The sequence below is a fragment of the Scatophagus argus genome, chromosome 3, assembly GCF_020382885.2.
Source record: "Scatophagus argus isolate fScaArg1 chromosome 3, fScaArg1.pri, whole genome shotgun sequence".
Classification (NCBI taxonomy): domain Eukaryota; kingdom Metazoa; phylum Chordata; class Actinopteri; family Scatophagidae; genus Scatophagus; species Scatophagus argus.
In genome coordinates this window covers 9,793,891-9,818,518 of record NC_058495.1, presented here as the reverse complement: position 1 = coordinate 9,818,518, position 24,628 = coordinate 9,793,891, and the positions used below count along the sequence as shown (strand labels likewise).

The following is a 24,628-nucleotide window of genomic DNA, read 5'->3' as shown; positions in this document are numbered from 1 at the left end:
GCTCAGTGTACTGGACTTAAATGTCATCTTATCTGATGTCATTTATTATCTGTTATCATTTTCTTACCTGCTATCATTTCATCTTCCACTGTTATCACAAATAGAACAGCTGAAACATTTTAAGAAGGACTTAAAGAAGGAAATGCCACCCCCCCCCAAATTTTCATGATGACTGCAGTGCTGCATTGTGAGCTTAAGTTCAATAAAAAGACCAGCCTCTACTCTTCAAGTTCCTTTATAATATTTATTCTTAAAAATGAGTAAGCAGACAGTTCATGTGTCCTGTGAATACCAAAATGTGTGTAGAACAATACAGAACAGTAAAACACCTTTCATTATATTTCTCTAACAAGATCTTTTGAGTGGCATATCAAAAGTCAAAACAAAGGATGTATTCTTTTTAATACAGCAATTCTTTTAAAACATCTTTCATCTCAAGAAATAGACCACAGATTTCTAGAAAGAGATGTAAAAATATACATCAACATGAAAGTGTTAAACAGCAGGCTATAATTTCTGATACACATGACTATTAGCTTTGCACAAACATCGGTGAGGAGGTGATAATGTCATAATGCAACCACACCAGAGGGACCAATCACATGTTTAAGAGGATGTCACAGCTTAGACAGGAGGGGCTTCAGTCACTAATCACTTCCTTGATTTCCCTCATTACATACTCAATCACGCACTTCCTCAGTTCATCAATTCCTTGTTTCTTCCCCTCCTTTCTTTGCCTCCTCCTGACAAACTGTAAAGAGAGAGTTTCATCCCCTCAAATGCATTCCTCTGATTGCATTTTTCATCAGGAAACAAGGGCAGAGGGAAGAAAGGAAGGGAAGTGAGAAAGTCGGACAAAGCAAGGAAGGGAGGTAGGATAACTCGGAGTCACTCGAGTGCTGATTGGATGAGGCTGTAATGGACTGAGATTGATCTGAACAATGAGACCAGCTCATTGACTCTCACCGCGGTTAAACAGATGACAGGGACAGATTGTGCTTTAACCCCCCATGTGGCTCAGACAGCAAAATTAAAACATCTGTTTTTTGTTTTTTTTCATTGAGGTTTAACGTTTTACAATGTTAGAAGAAAGGTCAAAGAAACACTAATAAAGACCATCAGTGATGCATAGAGGCGCCATACAAAGCATTCAGAAGCATCATGGTTTTATACAAGGCCCGTGTCATTGCTCAAGCCCTCCATGTGATGAAGAGAAACACAGAAGAAGAAAAAAACTGACAGAGGCAGACAAGCAGAGGTTGAAGATGAGAAGGCAGGACAGCCGGAGAAAAGAGAAAACGGGACAAGGGGAAAGAATAAAAAGAACGGGGATAAGAAGACGGATGGGTTTTGAAATGCTCATCTGATGGCCGTCCATCTTCTGCTCTACAGGCGGAGTAGGAAATAAGAATGCAGGGGTGGAAGCACATCTGTCTGTCACTCTGCGTTAGGCTCAGCATAATTACTGTGAAATGACAGATACCCATGACTTATAGGGGGGCAGCGAGACAAGAGACAGAGGTGTGTTTTTAGACTCAGCCTGCGAGTCACTCACTGCTATTTGTAGCCATTTGATGATCTGTAGCTCAAAACTAGAAATGGAAATTAAAGTATTCTAAAGCTGAGGGGTTTAATAGAGTGTTTACACTCTGGACCTCTACCCATTTGCACTTCAATATTAGCCACAGAGCAGAGACATCTATTTAGAAAGACCGGTGATATGGAAATCAGCAAAGCCCTCAAGGATCCAATATATCCCAACACGATCAATAACCTAATAATGTCATTCAGTAACAACCAATAGGCTGAGTTTTTGTATCTGTTACTAAGCAACAACATTGAATTCAAGTAAATAACAATCACGGAAGGCCTAAAAATCGTTCCACAGCCCTCACAGTTACAGCTAATTCACGTGACATCCAAGATTTCAATGGCACAACTTTTTATATACAACTCAAAGTTTTACTTGCAGGAGTACTCAGGGTATGCCCTCCTATGGACTCAGTACTAATACATACTGCGGTATCTTCTCTTAATAGACAAAACTATGTAGAATGGTCCCCAAGCTGCTACATCTTAGATAGTCACGATTGGGTACCAAGTACCTAATAGAGAGGCACAGCAGTTTGCCACTAAATGTACAATGTAAGCCTTTTGCAACACAACACATAGGTATTGCTCTAAAGGCCCAGACGTGAGTGCGACCAGTACTGACATGGTACCACAATAAGTTTTAAGCATAGCTTGTGTCATCAAACTGATTTTAAAATATTAATGGTTAGAAAAGAAAGAAACAGCCGCTTTAGTCACAATGTTAACTGAAAACAACAAATGTGTTATCAAAGTTTGTGCAAAACAGAAGCAGACTACATATTCATGATAACTTTTCATTTTTTTTCCTTTTTTTTTTTACAAAACAAAAATAACACTCCTAGTCATCGTTTCATTTCCTGTTTTGTGTGGTGGTGTATAATGTTGTTGTGTGCTGTACTTTTTGTTGGGTAGCCTTATTGTGAAGACGGCAGGGAGCTTGGTCGGTCAGTCAGGCAGTTGGTTAGAAATGCGTCTCCTTTTCTGAGATGGTGGATATTTTCCCATCAACCTTAAGTTTTGCATCGTTGGCAGCGTAAGGACTCAGAGCGGCCAGTTTCCCTCTCATTTTCAGGTCTTTGCTGGGAGTCGTCAGCTTCTTCATTCTCTGCGGGGAGCGTTGACAGAGAGAAATAAGAGGTTATCTCTCATACTCTCACCACAAAACTACTTCTAAAAGCAGCAACAAGCAGACACAACAGTGGTCAGAACTGACCAAAAGTGGGCAAAGGAAGGAAAAACCGGTGGTCAAGGCTCACTGATGCACGTGGAAAGTGAAGGCTGGCCCGTGTTTGCCGATCCAATAGAAGAGCTACTGTAGCTCAAATTACTGAAAAAGTTAACGTTGTTATATACCCAGCCCACCACTGATAATCTCCCATCAGCATCCCATGAGCCTCCCTTAAGCAATGATGGGAAATCATTCATCTGTGTCAAAGTACCTCTGAGAAAGTCAGATGGGAGAAATACAACAACTAGAAAGTCTTACCAAAATCAATTCTATTACAACATCAGATCACACTGGCCATCATTGTTTTGAAGAAACAAAGATCTGCTTTGTATTAAAGATTGGCTTTGTATCATTCTCCTAATATTTCCTAATATCCACCCTGGTATAGCTGTATGTCATTTTCTCGCTGGCCTGAATGGTACATAATTTACAGCCTGTACCGCAGAAAGTAGGTCCAGAAACTGATCTGCAAATTATTTTAAAGTTCTGCTGTTCTTCCAGGGTTACTTAAGGAGAAATGATTTGTTAATGGAAAGTGAAAAGGCTAATGGACATAAAACTTTTTCAGTAAGTAAGGCGAGTCCTCATAGTGTGACTGTAAACAGATTTTTGTCCCAACAACTACAGGAATATGCATCCACACACACGCACGTACGCCCCTATCTACACCCATGCACAATGCACTCTGAACTGTTCCTGGCCTGTCACATGCACAAAGGCACACACCAATCACAAACTGTGAAATGTTAGTGCAGTTTTGTCATTTTATACTCCCACATACTCATTCAGATTTTTTTTTATCACAGTATTTACTCTTATTTTCACTTCTGTAAATATTTTTTTTTTAATATTGTTATGAGCCAGTGCACGTAATTTCATTCCAATGTGCACTGCATGGGGTATAGTTTTCAATGACAATAAAAGTCTATTATTTTCTATTCTATTCTTCTAACTACATGCATGGAAAGTAAGAACTGAAATGGCATGCAAACAGTAAGGGAAATATTGTGACACGCCGCCCTCATTAAGTAAACACCTGTGAAATACTGCAGTATGAGTGTGAGATTTGACCTTGTGTGTATTTTTACCTCAGAGAAAGTACCAGGAGTCTTCCAGATCATCCAGATAATCCCCAGAGGGATGCAGACCATCGAGGACAAGGCCATGAACCAGCCGATACCATAGCCCCAGTCAGGGTAGGTGTACACGTTGTTGTACTTCAGTGGTTTGTATTTAATCAGGAAAAACAGAAAAATTCCCTGCAGCAGATGAAAATTCAAAATTCTAAGATGTTCATGGTTCTTCCCAGATTGTATTCTAATGCTAATAAACACAAAACAAAGATCCTATAAAGAGTAATGTCTGTGGCATTAGTGGCTATATTGAAACAATTACAGGATACTTAATTATCACACATAATGAGAAAGTATCTTACAGAATGAACCAAAAAAAACTACATTTCAGCAGCTTCACTCCATAACTATATACTGCTCATAAACTGTAGTCAACGAGTCCAAAGAATCCACATGACAGCTCAAATAAAAAAGTATGTTCTGAATATGTCTGCCCTTTATTAATCTACATATGTTGTTAGCTGTCCTTGATGCTTCTGCTGCTCTGGATTTTGTATCTTCAGTGACACTCACAGCACAGATGCCCGGGGTCAGGATCATCCAGCACCACTTGATGAAGAAGACGGGTTTGTAGCCAATCATGTCCTCGATATTTAGGTAGAATCTGTCACTACCTGAAATGCAAATAAGTGTCACTCAGGGCTTCTGCATGCAGCATCAAAATAATGACGTGACTGATGTATCCTGACAGTGTATAGCCGTCTGAACATAACTGCTGACTAGATGCAGATAAAATATTTTCTGAAACTTTCTTTGAAGAGAGACACGATCGTAAATGTGGAAACGAAAGCCAAAGATTCTTTCTCTTTAATTTGAGCATAAAATGTCCATAACAAAAAATCATTTCAGGTAGAAAAAAAGCAATTGAATGGCAACATTTCGCACTGCCACAATACCATAATATCTCAGAAAAAAGATTTTAGTGTCCCTGGTATAGCTGTATGTATTTGAGCCTATTCTCCAGCAGAGGGCAGAGAAGAAATACAATTGCAGCAAGGAGGGTAAAAGCATAATACAATGTTTGTTGAAGTGCCTGCGTTTCTGTGCTGAATGTGCGGCAGCTGTTCAGTTGACAAAGTACAGACTAGTGTTATCAGAGGCACTGAGGGTGAGGAATGAAAAACAAACATTTCTTTGATAATCTCTTGTTATACTGAGACTGTTATCTTACCATACACCCAGCCGATACATATGGACTCAAATATAGCCACAAACAGCAAACACATCCCGCTGGCAGCATATGAGTCAAACAGCTGGAAGACATACATGCCACCCTGATAGGACAAGACAGGAGTCAATTTTCTGTCACAGCCTCTATGTGAGCATCAGACAGATCACATCAAATGAAATTAATCATTTGCATGCTTGATTTGGTTGTTAGTGTTCTATACCGTAGTAAACCACTGTAGACAGCAACTCTGCGCTGGTATTTCTTACAGCTTACTGCAAATTATGTTTTGTTACAAATTTAAAGGAATATGACATTCTAGGAGATGTAAGCAGTTAGCTGGCTTAGCATAGAAAGGGACTTAGCAAGCCTGGCTCTACCATAAGGTAAAAAACGCTGTCCTGCATCTTTAAGGTTCAAATTAAAGTTGTATCTCGCTTCATTTGCACAATTAAACTTCACCATCAGCATAATTTCCCACTGATTCCTGTCAATGTGCTAAACTAATCTAACCAGCTGCAAGCTGTAGCTTTGAACAGACAGATTCAACAGTATTAGTAACAAAGGTGGAAAGTTCTTTTAATCATTTAATCAATTCAGTTAATCAATCAAATTTAACCATTTATTGTACTTAAGAGTATTTTTGAGGTATTGGTACTTAACTTGATTATCTAATGCCACTACTTCTACTAGTCTACAATTCAGAAGGAAATATTGGACTTTTTACTCCACTTAAATGAGATTATTAATATGCATAATAATCCACAAATAGTGATGAATTAAGAAGATGATTATGACGATCATTGTGATGCTTATCAATCAGTAGTAATTTAATTGGCTGTGCTATTGTTAATTTTACTTTTACTCAAATAACCTGAGCTCCATCCAACTATTCCTTTGAACTGTTACACTGTTACAGTATCAGTGATGGTGCTCCCTTTTCATCATCCACTCTCTACCTTCCCTACCTCCACTCAAGACAACTCATCTGTTCATTGTGCTTCCACTAAAAGGATGATCATAAATAAAATCTGAGAGTGGTGTTACATCACAACTCTAAACTACTCATAAACAGCTAAGAATATCATCAAAACGTCTCTGTTCCTGCCTTTATGTCCCTCATTGAGTCAGGTATTGAATTGCACTCTCAGTGAACCTTTTGAACTTAATCCTTCTCTAAGCTTTTTGTGACATTTTATTCATTATGTCCCATTGGCAGCATAAAGAGCTGAAGTGTCTAGAGTGTAGGTAGTGCTGAAAGACAAGTGAAAATGGGGCGGAATTGGTTGTTTTTATACTGTGGTGACAGGGAATTACAAACAGAGGTCAAGAAATTGGACAATATAGTACTCTATCAAGGACGAAAACTGAAGAGGTACTGCACATTAATATTGCATTATAGTTCTTTTCCCGTTTCATGCCCATTATGGGCCACTAAAGACAGTGCAGCATGTTTTCCAGTGGGGGTGGATGGAAAGCAGGGCATATAGGCACATGAAAAGCTTTTAGTGGATGAAATGACCTTCTGGATAGTGTGAAGAACCAGTTTCTCTTCCATTATTACTACATAAAGATGAAATTTCTTAAAAGCACAGCAGAGCTGGTGACATGAACGCAGCTCAAGATGGGTAACTTGACTACAGATTTTTGAGATGGAAAACAGAGAATCCAGTAGAGCATATTGCTGGGTCATTTCATAAATGTTAAACTACAGAAGTCAGTGGATCATATGATTTTCTCTGGATCATGTGACTGAATGTACCTGGCTGGGTTTCTACTGAGACGATGACAGTGGTGGTGATGATGACAACAACAGCAATGATGATGATGATGATGTTGAAGATGGTGGTAACAGTGAAGATGATATGTCTACATGTTAAATAAAAACATAAACATAACGTAAAAAGAAAACCCTGTTATCTCCAAAGCTGATATGAGTAGTAAAGAATCAGCCCCCAAAGAAAGTAAACTTTGACAGTTTATTTTACAGACTATAAAAGATGAGTGCATTTTATGATCCATGTTGCTTGTCTTATATGGAAAAATCTCTTTCAAGTAACTAAAGCAAACACATACAATTATCTCTGTGCTGTTACTTTCTGTCATATGACTCCTGATGTACTTTTAGCCTGTTTGTTTCATTGCTCAGAATACTGTGTGTATGTTTGTAGCAATATAATGCATTTGTAAAACAGCGCTGTTTGCTTTTGTTGCCGTTTTTGTCATTTGGTGTAGCTCAGTGAACATCTACATGTTTCTGTTACTTTTTTTCTCTCTTTCATCATAACGTGAATAGTTCTTCCTGTCTTCTCACTAAATCACTGTTTTTCATTAGGAAACAATTGTTAAAAAAAAAAAGCACTGGTTTAATTTAAAAACTTGACACGTGCTACCTTTAACTCAGACGGTGTAACTAAAGCTGAGGCTTACCTCTGTACACATGATAAGTCCTATGAGGAAGGAGACTACAGACATGCCCAGAATGAGCAGCTCTCTGCGGTAGCCTCTCCTGAAGGTCTCTGGGTACATGTCTACCACAGCTGTCACTAAACTCTCCACACACACAAACTGCAGAATAAGGAAAGGTCATCAAGATTAAGACCTCATATTATATCATGCATAAACATAGTTTGTTCCATCAAACACTACATGATTGACATGGCTTCATTTAGGGTTAACAAAACTAGAACAACTCAACTCACAATTAAAGAACATGTCAATAGATACTTATGCTTGTTTTTGATTAACATACAACCAATTCTTTCAAACAAATTTTCTAAATCTGAACATTTACAATACTGATAGATGTACAATCTCAGTTTTTACATTGTGTCATATACACTGGAAATAGAGCAATTTGAGTCAGCCTTGCTCTGATTTATTTTATTAATTCACTTGCAAATCTTTAACAAAAAGCTCAACCCTTAAATGAACACGCTCTATAATGTCACTGTTCTCTCACACCAGTGGTCCTCACCTGGCTGTCCAGACCGAGGAAGATGAGCATCATGAAGAAGAGACAGGCCCAAAGTGGGGACAGAGGCATCATAGTAACAGCCTTGGGGTATGCAATGAACGCCAGGCCAGGACCTGCATCACAAAAATAAATAAGTAAAAATAAAAATCACAAATAGGGCCCTCATTAGAGTGGGAAAAAGTAAAGCACTCACTCAGGCATTTTTTAAGCCCGTCTTCCATTTTGTGTAATCAGCTGACTGTATCACTTCCATGTATCTCACTGTGCCTATAGTTTCCCAACACTGTTTTAGAACCACCATCAGCAGGGGCTTTAGTAGACTAGCCTAATTTGTACTCCTCTCTACTCTCTACCCTGGATTGTTGTTGTTGTTGTTACATATCAACAACAACATAACAGCCGTTGCCTTATTTAACGCCGACATTTGGTTGGAAACCCTTAGAAAGACATTATTTAAAACATTAACCGCTGTCCTCGCCTTGCACTAAGACAAACATTTCAAATCACTCGCTCTGTCACATCCTCTAAATCATTCATACAGACTTGAATAAATCATAATGCCATGGTCTAAGAGCCTAGGTGAAGAGTGAAGAGTTATATAAGTGGTTATGTTTATACATTATTGCACAAAATGATGGATTGAGGTGCAAAATTTCAGGCAAATCTTCTCTGGTCTATAGTACTCAGATATAGTATGTGGTATGGCCACAAGCTGGTGCTTTCTAGATTTTCATGAAGAAACACAATTGTTATTCTCTCACCAGATTCTGCCACGGCCTCGATGGGAACATTTTGTTCGTAGGCCATAAAGCCCAGCACAGAGAAAATAGCAAAACCTGCTACAAAGCTGGTCCCACTGTTCAGACAGCACAACATGATGCAGTCCCTGAGGAGCAAGACACAGAGAACGAGAAGGAGATCACACTTACTGTAAGAGCTGTTATCGGACCTTACACTGGAGACAACACAGACTTTCTGCCTCCTACAGGCTCATGCACAGACATGTTGCGTGATGAATGGAGACTAAAATGAACCAGAATGTCAGTCCATCCATTCCTATCAATCACTTTCCATGTATTCTGACATCCTTTGTGTTGGTAAGTATGGAATCTATACACTGATATTAAAGACAACATTTCAACTTATTTTCCTCTTGATAGCTTTCATCATCATCTATCCATCTAGTATCTACTTTCTTATCTTACCTGTAGCAGTTATTGTTGTAGGCATTGTAACTTCCAAGAGCTGTGAGACAGCCCAGACAGATGGCATAAGAGAAGAAGATTTGGGTTCCTGCATCCACCCACACCTAAAGGAAAAGCGGGTATAAACATACAGTACTCATACAGATGGGTGAAGAATGGAGAAGGAGAACCAACCACCTTAAAAAGCATCAGACGGCAGTCAATTTGTTTTTCCAGCAGCAGGACAAACATGAAGTACTGGAGAGGTGAACAAAATCATGTCTCATCAAGTGTATTATTAGTAAATGTTGATGGTGATAAGTACAGGTAAAGTTTAAGACCCTGTCTTTATCCTAGCCAATTATGTTCAGATATAATGTGGAAATGAGTCACAGTATTTTGATTCATTGGCTTCATGGGGATTTACACATGTAAGATTCTTCATCGAGACAGCAGTAAAATGTACATCATGAAACGAGTTTGTAGTGCAGCAAAGGAGCCTAGAACCCACAGGATAGCATGGGGTGCTCGCGAATTCAAACTTAATGCAGCATGGTTCTTTGAAAACTCTCTCACATCACCATTCAGCCACTAATCTCATTTCCCCACTGAGAAACAATTAACAAACGCACGGTCTTCGCTCCCTCCTGGGAGTAACCACGGTAACTTCTGTGACCTCACAAACACAGGACTGTTCCTGTGGAAGAACAGGCCTTTCTCTCCTAATGTTCATTAATGTTCCCTTTAGTTCACCCTCGGCTGATGGCCGCACAGCGCAGGGAAACCTTAAAGGCCCAGGCTCAGAGAGAATCACTTGTTGATGTTGTGCCTAATTTGGCCAGCTTGTGTTTGGTTATGTTGAGCCTGTGGCTCCAGGAAACATTTGTACTGTGTGAAAGCTGGATGCCATTTGCTGTAAGATAGTGTTCTTATAATGTAAATGTTCTGTTCTCGGTGCTCCTCACGTCCCAGACTTTCAGGTCTATAGGTGTTAGATATGATAGTTAGGTTTAGATTTTTATGTGAAATGGCTGAAATAAATCAATGAGATTGCACCTTTGAGCCATACAATTAATTCAATCTTAAGTTTTCTAATCATCGTGTTATATCACATTTTACAGATGGCGCAGGCCTGCAACAATGAGTCACTGAGGAAAAAGAATTGTTTTTAGCACATCTTCGGTCCTGGTATTTTGTGTATTATATAAGATATACAGTATTAGCCAGCATGCACAATATTAATTTCACTGTATAGAATTTTGTTTATTATCATGATTAGTTATCATTACACTGGTTGATTAGGGAAAATCCTTTACCTTAACTGAACCTGACATAAGCTTCTCATTCAAATGTAGTATGAATTGATATGTTATTATTTTTAGCATCACCCTGGTTTTGAATGAAACACTGAAGTGTTATATTTTGATGACACACACCAGATCTGCAAATAAGAACATCAAATCCTACCTACAATACCTTTAGCTCTTTTACACGAAACCTAAACTATAATGAAATGGAAAACATATGGGGAGATAAAACTTTTTTAAAACATCTATAGCCAATTTTCTTAAATCAAAGAGCCATCATATGACTACCTTCATAAATTATCACTCTCCCGGGGCTGGACTATGGGGCTTTATAATGCAGCTCACAACTTTAATGCTTTACTGTTCTGCCTGACTCTCACTACTCTGAGTGCCTTGTTTTCATGAAAAAAACAAACAAAAAAAACAAAACAAACCCAAAGCCCCCTGAACATTACCTGCTCAGGTGAACACAGCGATAGTAGCCTTTAGAAGCTAAAAAGCTAGGATGAGTTGGACACTGAAATACCTGAAATACTCTGGAGGGACTACCTGTACCTGACACTGTAAGCTTTTAAGCTTTAAACAAATCTGGTGAGGTACATTTTCACATGACACACATCACCACTTCATATTTTGCCTTTTTGATGTTTGTATTCTTTTAATAAAGAAAGGTACCACACAACAACATGGGGTGTTTCTGCTTTTGGACATTAAGGGAAGAACTGAATGTCTGTGCATATTCTTATTTATCAGGTCATAACTATCTCGACATTCGCTAAATGTCTTTGAAAACGTTTCACCTTTCATCCAAGAGGCTTCATCGGTTCATGTTCATCTAGACTAGACTTATTTTAATGCTGACAATAAGGAGGGCAATGAAAGCTAGAGGGTAGGTTTTATTGCTTGACAACATAACAAGGAGAGATAGGGAGTACGAGAGTGTGGAGAGGAGTGATGCACAGTGCAGGGTGGAGGGTGAGAAGTAGTGAGACAACCAGGGAGAGAAAGATATAAGGAGGAATAGAAAAGGGGACACAAGATGAAGTTTGGGGGTGTAAAAGAGCAAGTGACACCCACACACATGCTCCACACCGCCTGCAGAACAAAACAGAGGCCTGATTGTCTCTGAGGAAGCTAATTTAACATCGGTGTCAGAAGTAATGTCCTCCTCTGCCAAAGAGCAGCACTTCTTTGTCACTCTCCTTCACTCTCTATGCCTCTGTTTGTCTTTGTCTACCCATTTTTTCCTCACTCACTCCCCCTCTGTCCATATCACTGTCTCTCACAGATGCACCAATCATCTCACTGGATAACAGCTGGAGAGCCTATTAAAATACAATAAAAATATTTATTAAAGCACCATGTTATAAGCTTACTTGTTTTTGAACTGATATGCATAAATGTGAAAAATAACTTGTAGCAGCAAGTTAAGATTTAATTTTTTAGGCTTTATAATGATTATTATTGTTCTTAACACCATCTCTCACCACAAACTTCCTTTCCCAACAAGTTGTGTGAAACAGACTCACCTGTTTCTCCACAGAGTTACAGATTGACTGAATTTCTACTGAGGGAATAAAGGTTCCTTGTTATCACCTTCATGGTATCTCACCCTGTGCACAATGTGTTAAAGGGTTCTAGACGACATATGACTTTAAACAGGAAGGGGTGATCAATTAGGATCCTGAAGTTTCCTGAAGAGCTATGATATGCTAAACGTGCAAGTTGAAGAACACTTGAAAATGAGGCACAGTTAGAAATAATGCACTAAAATCACACTGAGTTGACCTGGGTGGATGCCTCACTCTCGGATACAAATCACCTGCAGCTATGTGCCCCTTAGTTACTTTTGCTACTTGCAACAAGTGTTCCATTTTTGCACAGCACACATGCTAACCCTAACCGTGCAATGATAAGTATGGCAGATTTGCAACTCGAAATCTGTGGTTGTTTTTTAAACACTGAGTCTTACCTGGCTCTCATTTTGCTCTTACTAAAATGTCATGTGCACCACATCAGCATGCAGAGAAATCCAAAACTTGATATTTCTGATGTGCCAAGTCACACTAAGATGTGCTTGGACAATTGCTGTTAGGGGAAGGGGTTTAATAAACAGTCAGTCCTGAAAGTTTTCCAGCGTGAATGATGAACTTTTAATTTTTCATATTTGGATTTTGCGTGAATACAAAATACAGGATTCATCCTGTCTCTCTGTCTATCTGTATGAAGACGGCTGTAACCTGGTGGCTACAGCTTACGAGTCCCACAATGCACAATAATTGGCTGGGGGATACATAGTGCTGCACAAAGGCTGATGCCCAGAAACATCCCAACACAGCACAGTACTAAGAAAAGAAAATAGAAAATACAGGCAGAGGGCAGAGTCTATACATGTACAGAAGCCACCACACACTTCTAGAGGGTTGTAAATGATTATTCAGAGAAATTCTTTTGTATGAGTCTATAAAATATTTTTCAGGAGATTGCTGCATATAATGCTTTTAATTAATCAAATATATGTTATATAATCTATCTATGTATCTATGTATCTATCTGTCTATCTATCTATCTAACCAACTCACGTTGCCATGACACCCTATCAACTGACATTTTCTAGTGCACTGTTGCTTAGCGACCTGGTCTGTCTGCCTTTTCCAGACAAGGTCAAGGAGTCTGCTCCAATGTGGCTGTCAGTCTGTATGAGTTCCATGCTAATGTGAAGCCCCTATAAGCCTCAGATCCTGATCTTTCATCCCCTCCAGGTTCTGAAAGCTCACTGTTTACCTGACCCTCATCTTCATCTCATCATCTCATTACCAGCGTGAAGTTTCAGCTCTGCTATGAAATTCGTGGCTTCATATTAAGTCACTAGAGTGGCAGTGATGCTACTAGAGGTGTAAATGCAACCAAGTGTTTGTAACTGTATATGAAATTGTTGCCAATGTTTAGCCTTTTGCTAGAGAGGTACCATTTGCTATTTGGTAAGCAGCTTCTTTTTGCACAAAATGACCGAACAAGCATTAGTTTCATGTATACTGTGATGACAAAGTGTTTGTGGTACAATATAGACCATAAATGGTAGGTGTAACAAATCCCTCATTACATTACAGTAATAACAACAACACCACCTGTCCCCCTGGCAGCAACTCAGCTCCAGTCAGGTGGGTGTGAATTCATCTCCATGAGTCTTGTCTCTTTAACCCCTCCTGCTTTACTCTGGTATCTTCTTCATTTCATACAGTAGATAAACTTAACAAAACAATCATATTTTTGGCACAGTGCAACCATCCTGATTTTTTGCAGCTGAAGGCAACGAAAGAAACGAACAAGAAAGAACAACAATCACTTCTGCAACATTGACACGTGTGCCACCTGCAGCCATAACCAGTACCTGTCACTTGTGTGGCTGTCCGAAATTTTATAATTTAAACATAAAATTTAAAGAAATGAATTTTGTAACCATGAGCTGCTATGAGAATCACAGTGAGTGCCCTCTGACTGCATGACTCTCATTACTTTAAGGAGATGAGATGGAATTCCAACATGCAAAAAGTGATAACAGCAGCTCCACTGTGAAACTGAGGGCTGAAAGATTGCTTGCCTGCAGGTGGCACTGGAGTTTAAACAGTAATAATTTTTACTTTTTTTACCTGTATAAAGCATATTTTTTCCTGTTACGCCAGTGATAGAGGGATACAGTAGATCCAAGCCTACCTGAGGGTCAGAGAGACGTGAAATGTCGGGGTAGAGGTAGAACTTGATGCCGTCATATGCTCCTGGCAACGTCACTCCTCTGATGAGGAGGATCAGTAACATCACATAAGGAAATGTAGCTGTCACATACACAACCTGCAGGTGGAAATATGAACAGATTTGGAAAATTAATTTATGCACAGATTACAGAAAAACAAAGCTGACACGGTAAGAATTTTTAAAAGTGGTCACAAGCAAGTACACATATTGCATTTTTTGTGGCTAGTAACCATTTGACTGAGCATTTCTTGACATTCAGCTGAGCAGAACACTGACCTTGTTCATATTTTCTTATTACATACCTAGTGTACTACAAAAAGCCTTTTAATGAATTTTTAGTAGATTATAATTGAATTTAAGCCTAAACTTAATTGTACTCTGTTGTAAACAATAATAGTATTCACTAGCGGTACACTGAACATAGAGAAATAGACTTCAGTGATGATACTAAGTAAATCTGTATGAGCATTTTCACAACATCAGAAAACACATTTTCAAGGAATAAGCTTTTATAATGACATTCTCCAAAACTAAATCTTTCATGTTGTCAGTCCAGCGTCTCTCTTACAGCATTTAAGATTAGCCATAAGGCATAAAGCATCCAAATAGACACCAAAGTGGTTTCAGTGAAAAACTGTCTGCCCACTCTTCAAAATTGAATCCATATATATATATATATATATATATATATTATATATATATATATATATATATATATATATATACATATTATATATATTTATGCAGTGGTTAGCACTGTCGCCTCATAGCAAGAGGGTTCCAGGTTCGAATCCCGGTGTGGAGGGTGTGGAGTTTGCATGTTCTCCCTGTGCCTGCGTGGGTTTTCTCCGGGTACTCCGGCTTCCTCCCACAATACCAAAAACATGCACATTAGGTTAATTGGCTACTCTACATTGCCCCTAGGTGTGAGTGTGAGAGTGTGTGGTTGTCTGTCTTTGTGTGTTGGCCCTGCGATTGACTGGCGACCAGTCCAGGGTGAACCCCGCCTCTCGCCCGTAGTCAGCTGGGATAGGCTCCAGCTCCCCTGCGACCCTGACCTATAAGCAGTATAGAAAATGGATGGATATATATATATAATGTGTGTGTGTATGTATATATATATATATATATATATATATATATATATATATACATGTATATACTGTATGTATAGCCTACTGTTGTTTGCTACTGTAGAGTCAGCTCCACAATAGGTAACATCATACATACCTTCATTACAGTAGCTAGCACTTGCTACGCAGCAAACCAACACTGCATTTTTTATTGAACTATTCAGGTTTTTGCAGAATTGTGTTCAACATCTCAAGACTCTTAGAAACCTCTTGAACAAAGACCCTGGCCTCTTGGAAGCCAGAGCCGGACAACATACATCCCCTGGCTTGCTGGCATCCAGTCAAAGTCCAATTGAGGACAGAACAGGACAGAACAGAGCTGGGCCAGGAGACTGAAAAGAAAAGAAGGCTCCTCTGGCCCCGTCTCTTAAACAGGAGAAGCCCAGAGGAGTGATGCTGGCAGTGTGGGAAAATGTGCTTTTCTTTGAAGCACAAACAGGGGTGCATGAGTACACACACACACACACACACATACTCACAAACACACACACACACACTTCATTCACAACATTAAAATGGGTGTGTTCATACTACAGATACAGATAAACTGCACCATTCACTCTAAGCACACAGTCATATATGCATGTAAATTCACACACCCCTAGTCACATTACTGTACAACTGTTTTGAGAATGGATTTTACCCTCAACCATTCAAAAACTAAAGGTCTGCTTTGCAAAATATCATGAACACAAATTCTAACTAAGGTAGTGTCTGAACAGGCAAGATCCATGAGACTTAATGAGACTGTCCACTCTAAGCTCTGCTAATCCTAGTGTGGCCTACACAGAAAGTGTGGGAAAAGTTGTTTCCTCCTCCTTTAATTTGTCAACTAAAGATCACACATCCTAAACCTTTTCTCCCTCTTTCTCGCCATCTCTCTGGAGATGAAAAGGACAATTTTCAATCTCTCCATGAACTTTTGATGCTCCACATGCTCCTTCCAGCTCACCACGGGTAAACATTTTAAGCCACCACAAATTTACTGGTCAAACTTGCCCCTGCCTCGCCGTAAATCTAACAGGAGGGCTTAAATGTGAGAATGGCTGGCAAAAACGGCCAACAAAAGCAAACAGCTTAGCAGTCGGAACTGAATAGGCTGTAGGGTCTGTGGAGAAGAAAGCACCTCTCTCTTGCAACAAGCGAGCTGTGGTTAATTTCTCATAGCAGGAGAGAGAGAGAGGCAGCAGGGGCGGAGGCTGAGGATATACTCTGCATGCTCCTCATGAACGCTCTCCTTTCCTCCAGTGAATACAGGAATCAATCTTGGACCGGCTGCTAAAGCCCAGCCGCGAACAAGCCTTACCCCGTCTTACTTCACAGTTAGACAAAAAAGACACTTCAGGGAGATATAGGTATTGCTGTCGAGTTGCCCCCCACCTACCCACCCTAATGTAGAATGTGAGCCCATTAATTTTTTCACACACACCTCTCCTCTCTCTCTTTACTCTCTTTCTTCTTCGATTTTTTTTTCTCTATCTCTATTTCTCCACTCATTCTGGCTCATTGAATCTGAGAGGAGATTCTTGAGGTCTGCTGAGCACCCACAGCAAGGTGCAGAGTCCTCAATGTCCTCCTCAAGGCTGCTAGAACGGCTTCGTTGAGGACACTGAAATAGAAAGGGAGACGGGAGGAAAGAAAGAGGTTTGTGGTGCAGGCACCCCTTTTGTCCTCTATTTGCAGAGGGGGGAATGCATGCGGCTGTTGTTGTTTTGAGGACAAGAAGGTGTGAGTGCATTATTTTATGATTATTTCAGTTTTTAAGGGGGAAATTTAAACTGCTCCAGTGAATAAAAACTGACAGTAACGGCAAAGTATAATGCACACGTATTCCTGCACACACATTCATATGCACATTGCTCCACCATGAGTTGAAAATTAATCATTTAAAAACAGCATGCACTACTTATACGTGCTATTCACTCTTTGCATTGCAATTAAACCACACAGACTCTTCTACACACACAGTAATAACATACATTACTCTGTCTCACCTTGCCAGTTGACTTGGGTCCCTTCCAGATGCAGAAGTAGCAGATGAACCAGGCCAGGGCCAGACACATGGCCAGCTCCCAGCGCATTCCTCCCATGTGCTCAATACCATCTGATATCTTCAGTACTCTTCGTCTGAGAACAGAAAACACAGATAATTACTGATTTATATTTTGATTTAGTTCAGTTTTCTTGTGTGACATATGAAGAGAAGCCTTTGTAAGCACTTTAGAAAATGCAGTGTTGAACATAACAAGTAGAGCTTCTGCAGAGTTTCAAAGATCAGTCTTCAGTCATTTCATTATTACTCTTGGTCATTTAGTGCTAACGGTGCTTACTAAGTTTAAAGTAGCATAGCATCTATTCTTCTAAACTTCAAAACTCATGCCATGGTAGTTGGCATACTATACTAATGGTCCACTTTGACAGCTTATACAAACAGTGTGCCTGCTCATTCACTCAGGATGAGTGTATCTATCACCAATGTTGACCAGACATCCCCTTTCTGTCAGCAAGTTAAAGAGCTACACAACACTGCAGGGACTAAGCAGCACTACAAAATGACCTTATCGTTCCTCTGTGATTTGAAGATGCAAGATACGACTGTTGATTTGCAAGCAGCAACTGTGGAATTACTTCTGTGTCAAACAATGCAGTCTTGAACAACTTAAGCATGGCATGGCAACAATCCTCCCACTTCTGGCTCCACTGCCCCCATCTACTGTGTACTGTGGAAGTACTCTTCCACATATGAGATCTGTTGTTGTTGAGATTCTCTGCTTGTCTGATGAGTCTACTTCCCTGGGTTGTTTCCAAAACTGTGGAGGAACACATCATCCCCTGTATGCTTTGATCACTGTGCTGAGAGATTAAGCAAAATAAGCTTAAGGAAGACACCAAGAGGGAGGATGCATTCAATGATGCATCTCGGGTGGGATGGATGTGACTTTGAGAGAAAGATGTCAACTTGTTGCTTTGCATCCCTTAACACTTTAAACTGCTGTATAAACTGTGAGCTGCACTGTGGTGGTCAACATCAGCAGCCATGAAGAAGCCTGGTATGCTCTGACTTGCTTGCCCTTCATGGCCATGAACAAGAATAGATCATGCAAAATTTTCAGCCCCTGATGGCTCTCAATGCCAAAATATTTATGCTAAAATAATGCCCAAGATCAAACCTAAATCAATCACAGTACCTCGAGCCAAATCAGGTCTTAGTTCACCATAACTGACCACTGTGGTTTTCCTGCTATTAAAACGACCATAGGAAGCACCGCGATCAATCTGTTTTATGGATTTTTTACGTGACCTCACCTCCTAATTCGGTGATAGCTTGTGCTGAGCAGCTGTCAGGACTAGAGATGTGTGTGACCAGCCAGCTAGTCCTCGCTACCCTTGCTGGTCAAATACGAAAGTCAGTCTTTACACTAATTATCATTATTGTAATAATGTAAATTTATTTTTTAACCATTTCTTAAAGGACACTATACTGGTCCAGTAGATGTCTCCTTTGTGCTTTGAATCACTCAGGGGACAGGTGTTGCTGGATGGAGAAGCACAAATTGTTATTTTTGTTCACACTGGAGAAACGTTTGGCTGTATTGAAGCTTATGGACAGTGCTTTGGATTCTTGCAGGGAACATGCTGAAGAACATTAAAAGTAAGCAAGAGAAGAGGTGAAGAGAAAAAGCAGAAGCCAAACTGTGTTGTTCTAGTGGACACAACTAAGTGGTGCTACAGTGCACACACCACTTGTTAGCCTGTGTACACAGCACATCAGCTGCTACAGCACACATACTGACATAATTTGCACAGAAGTGCCTTGTCCTCTGAGTCAAATGTTGCTCTATAAAAAAGATGAGCATCCATTACAAATGTTACAAAGGAATGTGATTAACAATTTCAAACGACTTTCATATAGACTGTTTTCTGTGTGCTTCTTACTTTTATAGTTGACTAGTCTAAGTTTAAACTTCCCCTTTAAACACCAGGAAAATTAGTTGTTAGCAAAATCCATAGGTAACACTATGGCCCACAGATGTAAACTAGCTGGTGGTGCTCTGACCAGTTAAATTCCAACATGAGAGAAGGGTAGCTTCTAGCGTCCTTAGGTTGCTGAGTTTGTGGGGCTCAGCAGGCAGATGGTGACCATATTTACAGCTGGGTACTTTGAGTTTGAGATGTTTTGCATGTTGTTTTTATTGCCTTATTGCTGCTCTGTGCTGTTTATTCATTCATTTATTGTCCTTGTCTTTCCTATGAAATGCCTGCAGGTGTAACAGTGTAGGTGCAAGATACATGGCATGTTATCAGTGATGATGACATCACAGCTTGTCAGCAGTGCTGAATCAACAGTGTGTTTCCTGTTCGCTGAAGCATAGCTAGGCAACAGCATTGATGGAGGATGAGAAGCGAGATTCGGGGCCACAGAGCTACATGGTAACTGCCAAATTTTTGCCACCAAGTTCACCCCAGAGCTCCTGACCAGCCATTGACCATGGTGACATGTTCTTGGTGGCTGGCCACAGGCTAGGTCCAACACAGCCCCCCTGTCCCTCCCCGGTCAGCAGAAAGGCCAAGATGTGAACGCTAATGCGTGTAAATATACTTGTGTGTTCTCAAATCTGTGTATATTGGTTTAATAGGGTGGCAAGTTTTTTGCTAAAGTATGATTTGTGTGCAAACTGTTGAATATGACAGAAAAGGCATCCATTTGTCTGTGGTAAATCTATAAATCTGGTGGTATTTAAGGCTGGTTAAAGCTAAAGTTAACCAAACAGAGACAAGGCATCTTTTACCTGAACAGAAATACAGTGTGAAGAACTTAAAGAGTGCTTCCAAAGAAACATTATTATTAATTTTATTTTGCTAATTTGTGAAATTTTTAACTGAATCCAATAGATAAAAAGACTGAACACAAGATTTTAATATAGCATGTCTGTATTAATATCTCGTGTGAGTGTTTTTTGTTCTAATTCATTATAAATACTTCATTCAGAAATATCAGACTTTTACTGATAATCACCTAATGTTTCACATATGTACAAAATTCACGTACAAAGGACATATTATATTTTGAGTTTTCTACCAAATTATCTTTAAATAAATGTTTTCTTCAGCGTAAAGATGGGACGATAAAATCACGCAACACCATATACTAAGACTATATAACGCCAGAATTAAGATCCACAAATGGCAAAATATTGCGTGTTTGACTGCTCTGATGTTGGTTTTTGCTGTATATACAGTACAAAACATGACAGTGTGTCTTGGCAAAGCCTGGTTGGTTGCTATTTTAGCCAACAACATGTTTTTGGCTCTTTGGCCATTTCCTTTTGGGCATGTGTCTCTCTGGGGTTAGGTCTCTGTTGCTGGCCCAGATCTGATGTTTTCATCACTGTTACATAATGTAAACTCATTTCAAGTTAGACACAAAAACAAACATCACAGCTGTAATTTAACTATTTGGCTGCAATACTTAGTTATAAAAAAAGTGAGATTTGACCCTGTACTGTAAACACTGCCACTGGCAGCGAGACAGGAAGTGTGGTCAGCATTACACACTAACAAGGTCTGATCTGCTGCCACACACATGGCTCTAGCTGGGAGGCAGCTGGCCTAACAGGATCTGTTGACACACAGAAAGGGCTGACTAATTATTGGGGGAAAGGTTGGGGGTCAGTTAAACAGTCTGGAGCTGTCAGAAGCTCAAAGTTTTCAACATTACAGTAGATAATCACAGACTGCCTGAACTGACACAGCATCTCGTCATGCTACTCTAGATAAACTGTGATTTTATTAATATTTCATATACACACAGCTCTCCAGTGGGACTTATATGCACAAACAGAGCATGAAATATCATATAGAGGCCACAGAGCATCACAGAATATGAAAAGAAAAGCAGAAATAAAAAATTTACTCACTCCCAGAACTCAATCACTGGTGAAGTTGCATTGGGGTTTGTAATGTTGGTGGCATTTTCTCCATAGAAGTCAACACAGTTCTCTGTGGATACACAACGAGATGTTATTACTTTTAAGAGCTTACTGCATGTGGAGATGTAGATGTGGCATTGCACATTAAATCCTAGGAGATATTTTCTTTACAAAAACAATGATGTTTTCGTGATGATTATTTTGGCTTGCAAGAAGAATTTCTTGTCTTATCCACTGTTCCCTCCACCTACCTGTATTCCAATAGTGCCCACAGCCAGCCCACGGCAGCTCAGTGGTGAAGCAGTTGAAGAGGTAGAAAATGGCCCAGGCAAGGATCACTACATAGTACACGTTTAGATGAGCTTCAATCACCTGCGTTGCGTAGCCGATACCTGAAAAGGGTAATGGGAGCGAAACACCCCGGGTGAATGGCAGGATTATACTGCAAGCTGCAGTGACCAATGTCAGTGAGATGATGGTTGAGGTCAGTAGCTTGTACAGGGTTATAGAAGTTTTAGTTTGTATAAATGAATGAATGACTAAGATCATCATTCATCAGCCTAATTTGCCTCTATATAGTTTCCTTTTTTCTCTTGAATTATCTAAATCCTGATCACCCCTAATAAAAGATAGTGAAGATAGTGAAGTGTGTTTTCTCACCCTCAAATAGCGGGCAGACTTTCCTCCAACAGGTGATGCCTCCCTCACTGGTAAACTGACCCAGTGCAGTCTCCAGGAAGAACACAGGGATACCGCAGCACACGAAGAAGATGACATATGGGACAAAGAATGCACCTTTGTGCACATAAAAGAAAACACATACAGAACATGAATACCACTTGATCAGTACAAACATAAAAAGTTAGACAGCACAGTTCAAAATGTATGTTAACCCCAAAAAAGAAAACTTTCAGTTCTTCTGAACTCTCACTTTAAACCAGTAACTAAAGAGAAATTCACAAAATTCTAATGAAAGCACTGACTGTGCTGCCACACTCTTCCTGCTAGATGACCTTTTCATACTGTGCTGTCTTGCGACGCCTAATGAGGGAACCCACCTCTTTTATTGATATGATTGTGCATAATGGATGAAATAATAAGAGGCATCATATTATGATACTTAATTTTGATACTTCTAAATCTACTTTGAGGTAAAAGAGAATCCGTCTCACATCTTTTGCTCAAAAACATTTCATTTTATTAATGATATTCTATCCTACTTATGTATCTACTGACAGATAATATTTGCTTCTTTCTGTTTCCTCTCTAACCTCACCCATTCGTTCTGATATCTGATATATGAGAAAGTTCCTCACCTCCTCCATTCTTGTAGCAGAGGTAGGGAAACCTCCAGACGTTGCCCAGCCCAATGATCTCTCCAGCCACAGACAGGACAAACTCAATCTTGTTGTTCCAGTGGCCCCTCTCATTGTACTCCCCGTTGTCTAGACTGGAGCTGGACCCTTCGGGGTCTCTGCCTTCCTCTGGTTTACCGTTTATAACGGGCCCGCTCTTCTCAGCTGTCATGACGCTCCAGCAGCCCGCTGAGAGAGGGACAAAAATCACATGGACAGAAGATTTTTTTTAAAAGGTGACCCCATAACCAAAACTTTAAAAGGACCCAGTGACTTTTTCTGGAATTTGAATCTTTCATGGGGCATCTGAATCTGAATGGGACTGTTCCATTACAAAACCACGCCCATTGAATAGTCCACATGTTCAAATCAAGTGAAAGCAGCTCAATTAATTTTCACTTATTATGTAACCACATGGCCCTTTAATAAGTCATATGTCTAAATAAAGAGGCCTAACCTGCAGCCAAAAAAGCCTTACTCTCCCACCTGATATCACTGTAATATTACTACACTGCAGCATTTAGCGTGACACAACTTAACACTTCATAACAACATAATAACGCCAACCGAAAAATCGAACAACTTGTTGAATCGCATTGGCATCGTACGTTGAAAAACATTATCTAGGGTTACTTACATCCTGCACAAAAGAAGTCAGCAACAAATCACTAACTAAAACTCAGCAAACAGCGAAAAAAGCAGTCAATCTTAAAGCCAGAAACACAAGCTGTTGTTTTGTGAGTATGACATAGAAATGCAAATAGAAATCAAAGACATGCAGGCTGACACTGACTTACTCACCAGTCTCCTATGGAACAGTGAAAGCTCCTTTTGGCTCCCGCGATGATGCGCACCAACAATTGCCTTTACAAAACACAGGGTGCTTTAGCCTGGTCAGGGGGTGAGAAAAAAACAGGAGAGAGGGGGCAAAAGAGGAAAAAGAGAACAATCTGGATCCGCGCTGAGTGAAGTGGTTTCGTGAAGTCTCTCGTCTATATAAAAGAAGATCCCAGACGCAGCAGAGCGACGGTAGATCTTGCATCAGGCGATGGATAACCTGCGACTGCGCTCCCACTCTCCAAGCGGTCTACTCTCAAGCGCCTCTACTTGGATAAAAGCCATGTGGTAACCAATCTAGCTCTCACATCAGCGTTACCACGGCGCACAGAGAGCAGGGTGACATGAGGAGACGGGCAAAAGACGAAAAAAAAAAAGTTAGGTGGATGTAGCTGTTCTAACATGGTCTAACTATATTATTTTTTATTAGAAGCTTATTGTAGCTGACCCATTAGGTTCAAATATCTGTAAATTCGTTGGCAGGATGTGGCATACACAACACAACTGCAAGCACGGCAGTAGATGATAAACAATAAAAATAAATCGGTTTAAAAGATGCCTTAATGCACCGATAATTGTCCTGGTGTATGTATGTTTAGCCCACATGAAACCATCCTTTTGAGTACCTAGAATTTGTTTTACACGTTATGTAGACTGTTTTTTCCACCCCATTTAATAGCACTATTCCTTTTGTTTGTTTGTTTTATTGTGTGAATTTCCCTTTGGGGTGAATAAGGCATCTATCTATCTATGTCTCAGTGGTTAATACTGCTTTAGTTTCAGAGGAAAGGACTGAATTACAATGAGGTGAGGGCTAAGGATTCGCTTGAGCAGATTATATGATGCCTGCATTATTTATCTAAAGATGTAAATTCAGCATTCAGCCAGTCACAGGTACAAAAATCATGATAACATAACACAATCCTGTGTGTGCAGATAAATAGACTGATAGTTTGGTTTGCTAGTGGGTTGCAAGTGGGCAAGCGAAAGAAGCTAAAACAGCTAATTTCCACAACAGAAGGGGAAAGTT

General features: G+C 39.9%; 1 protein-coding gene across 1 annotated transcript; it reads right to left on the bottom strand.

Moving 5' to 3' along the window:
* Window positions 1-228: 228 nt before the first annotated feature.
* slc6a11b (solute carrier family 6 member 11b) lies at window positions 229-23,984 on the bottom strand. Its single transcript, XM_046383304.1, has 15 exons — window positions 23,563-23,984; window positions 22,723-22,950; window positions 22,067-22,201; window positions 21,658-21,798; window positions 21,395-21,476; window positions 17,471-17,603; window positions 14,305-14,439; window positions 9,305-9,408; window positions 8,861-8,985; window positions 8,100-8,212; window positions 7,553-7,690; window positions 5,126-5,228; window positions 4,468-4,568; window positions 3,910-4,080; window positions 229-2,698 (listed from the first exon to the last, which is right to left on the bottom strand). Exons 2-15 carry the CDS (start codon window positions 22,931-22,933, stop codon window positions 2,555-2,557), a joined length of 1,836 nt encoding a protein of 611 aa, XP_046239260.1. The 5' UTR covers window positions 22,934-22,950; window positions 23,563-23,984; the 3' UTR covers window positions 229-2,554.
* Between the last annotated feature and the right edge of the window lie 644 nt (window positions 23,985-24,628).

Coding starts and splice junctions, on each gene's coding strand:
- slc6a11b (XM_046383304.1), bottom strand. CDS start 22,933: ATGACAGCTGAGAAGAGCGGGCCCGTTATAAACGGTAAACCAGAGGAA. Junction 21,477..21,657: donor TGGGCACTATTGGAATACAG/GTAGGTGGAGGG, acceptor GTGTATCCACAG/AGAACTGTGTTGACTTCTAT. Junction 8,213..8,860: donor CGAGGCCGTGGCAGAATCTG/GTGAGAGAATAA, acceptor TTTGTGATGCAG/GTCCTGGCCTGGCGTTCATT.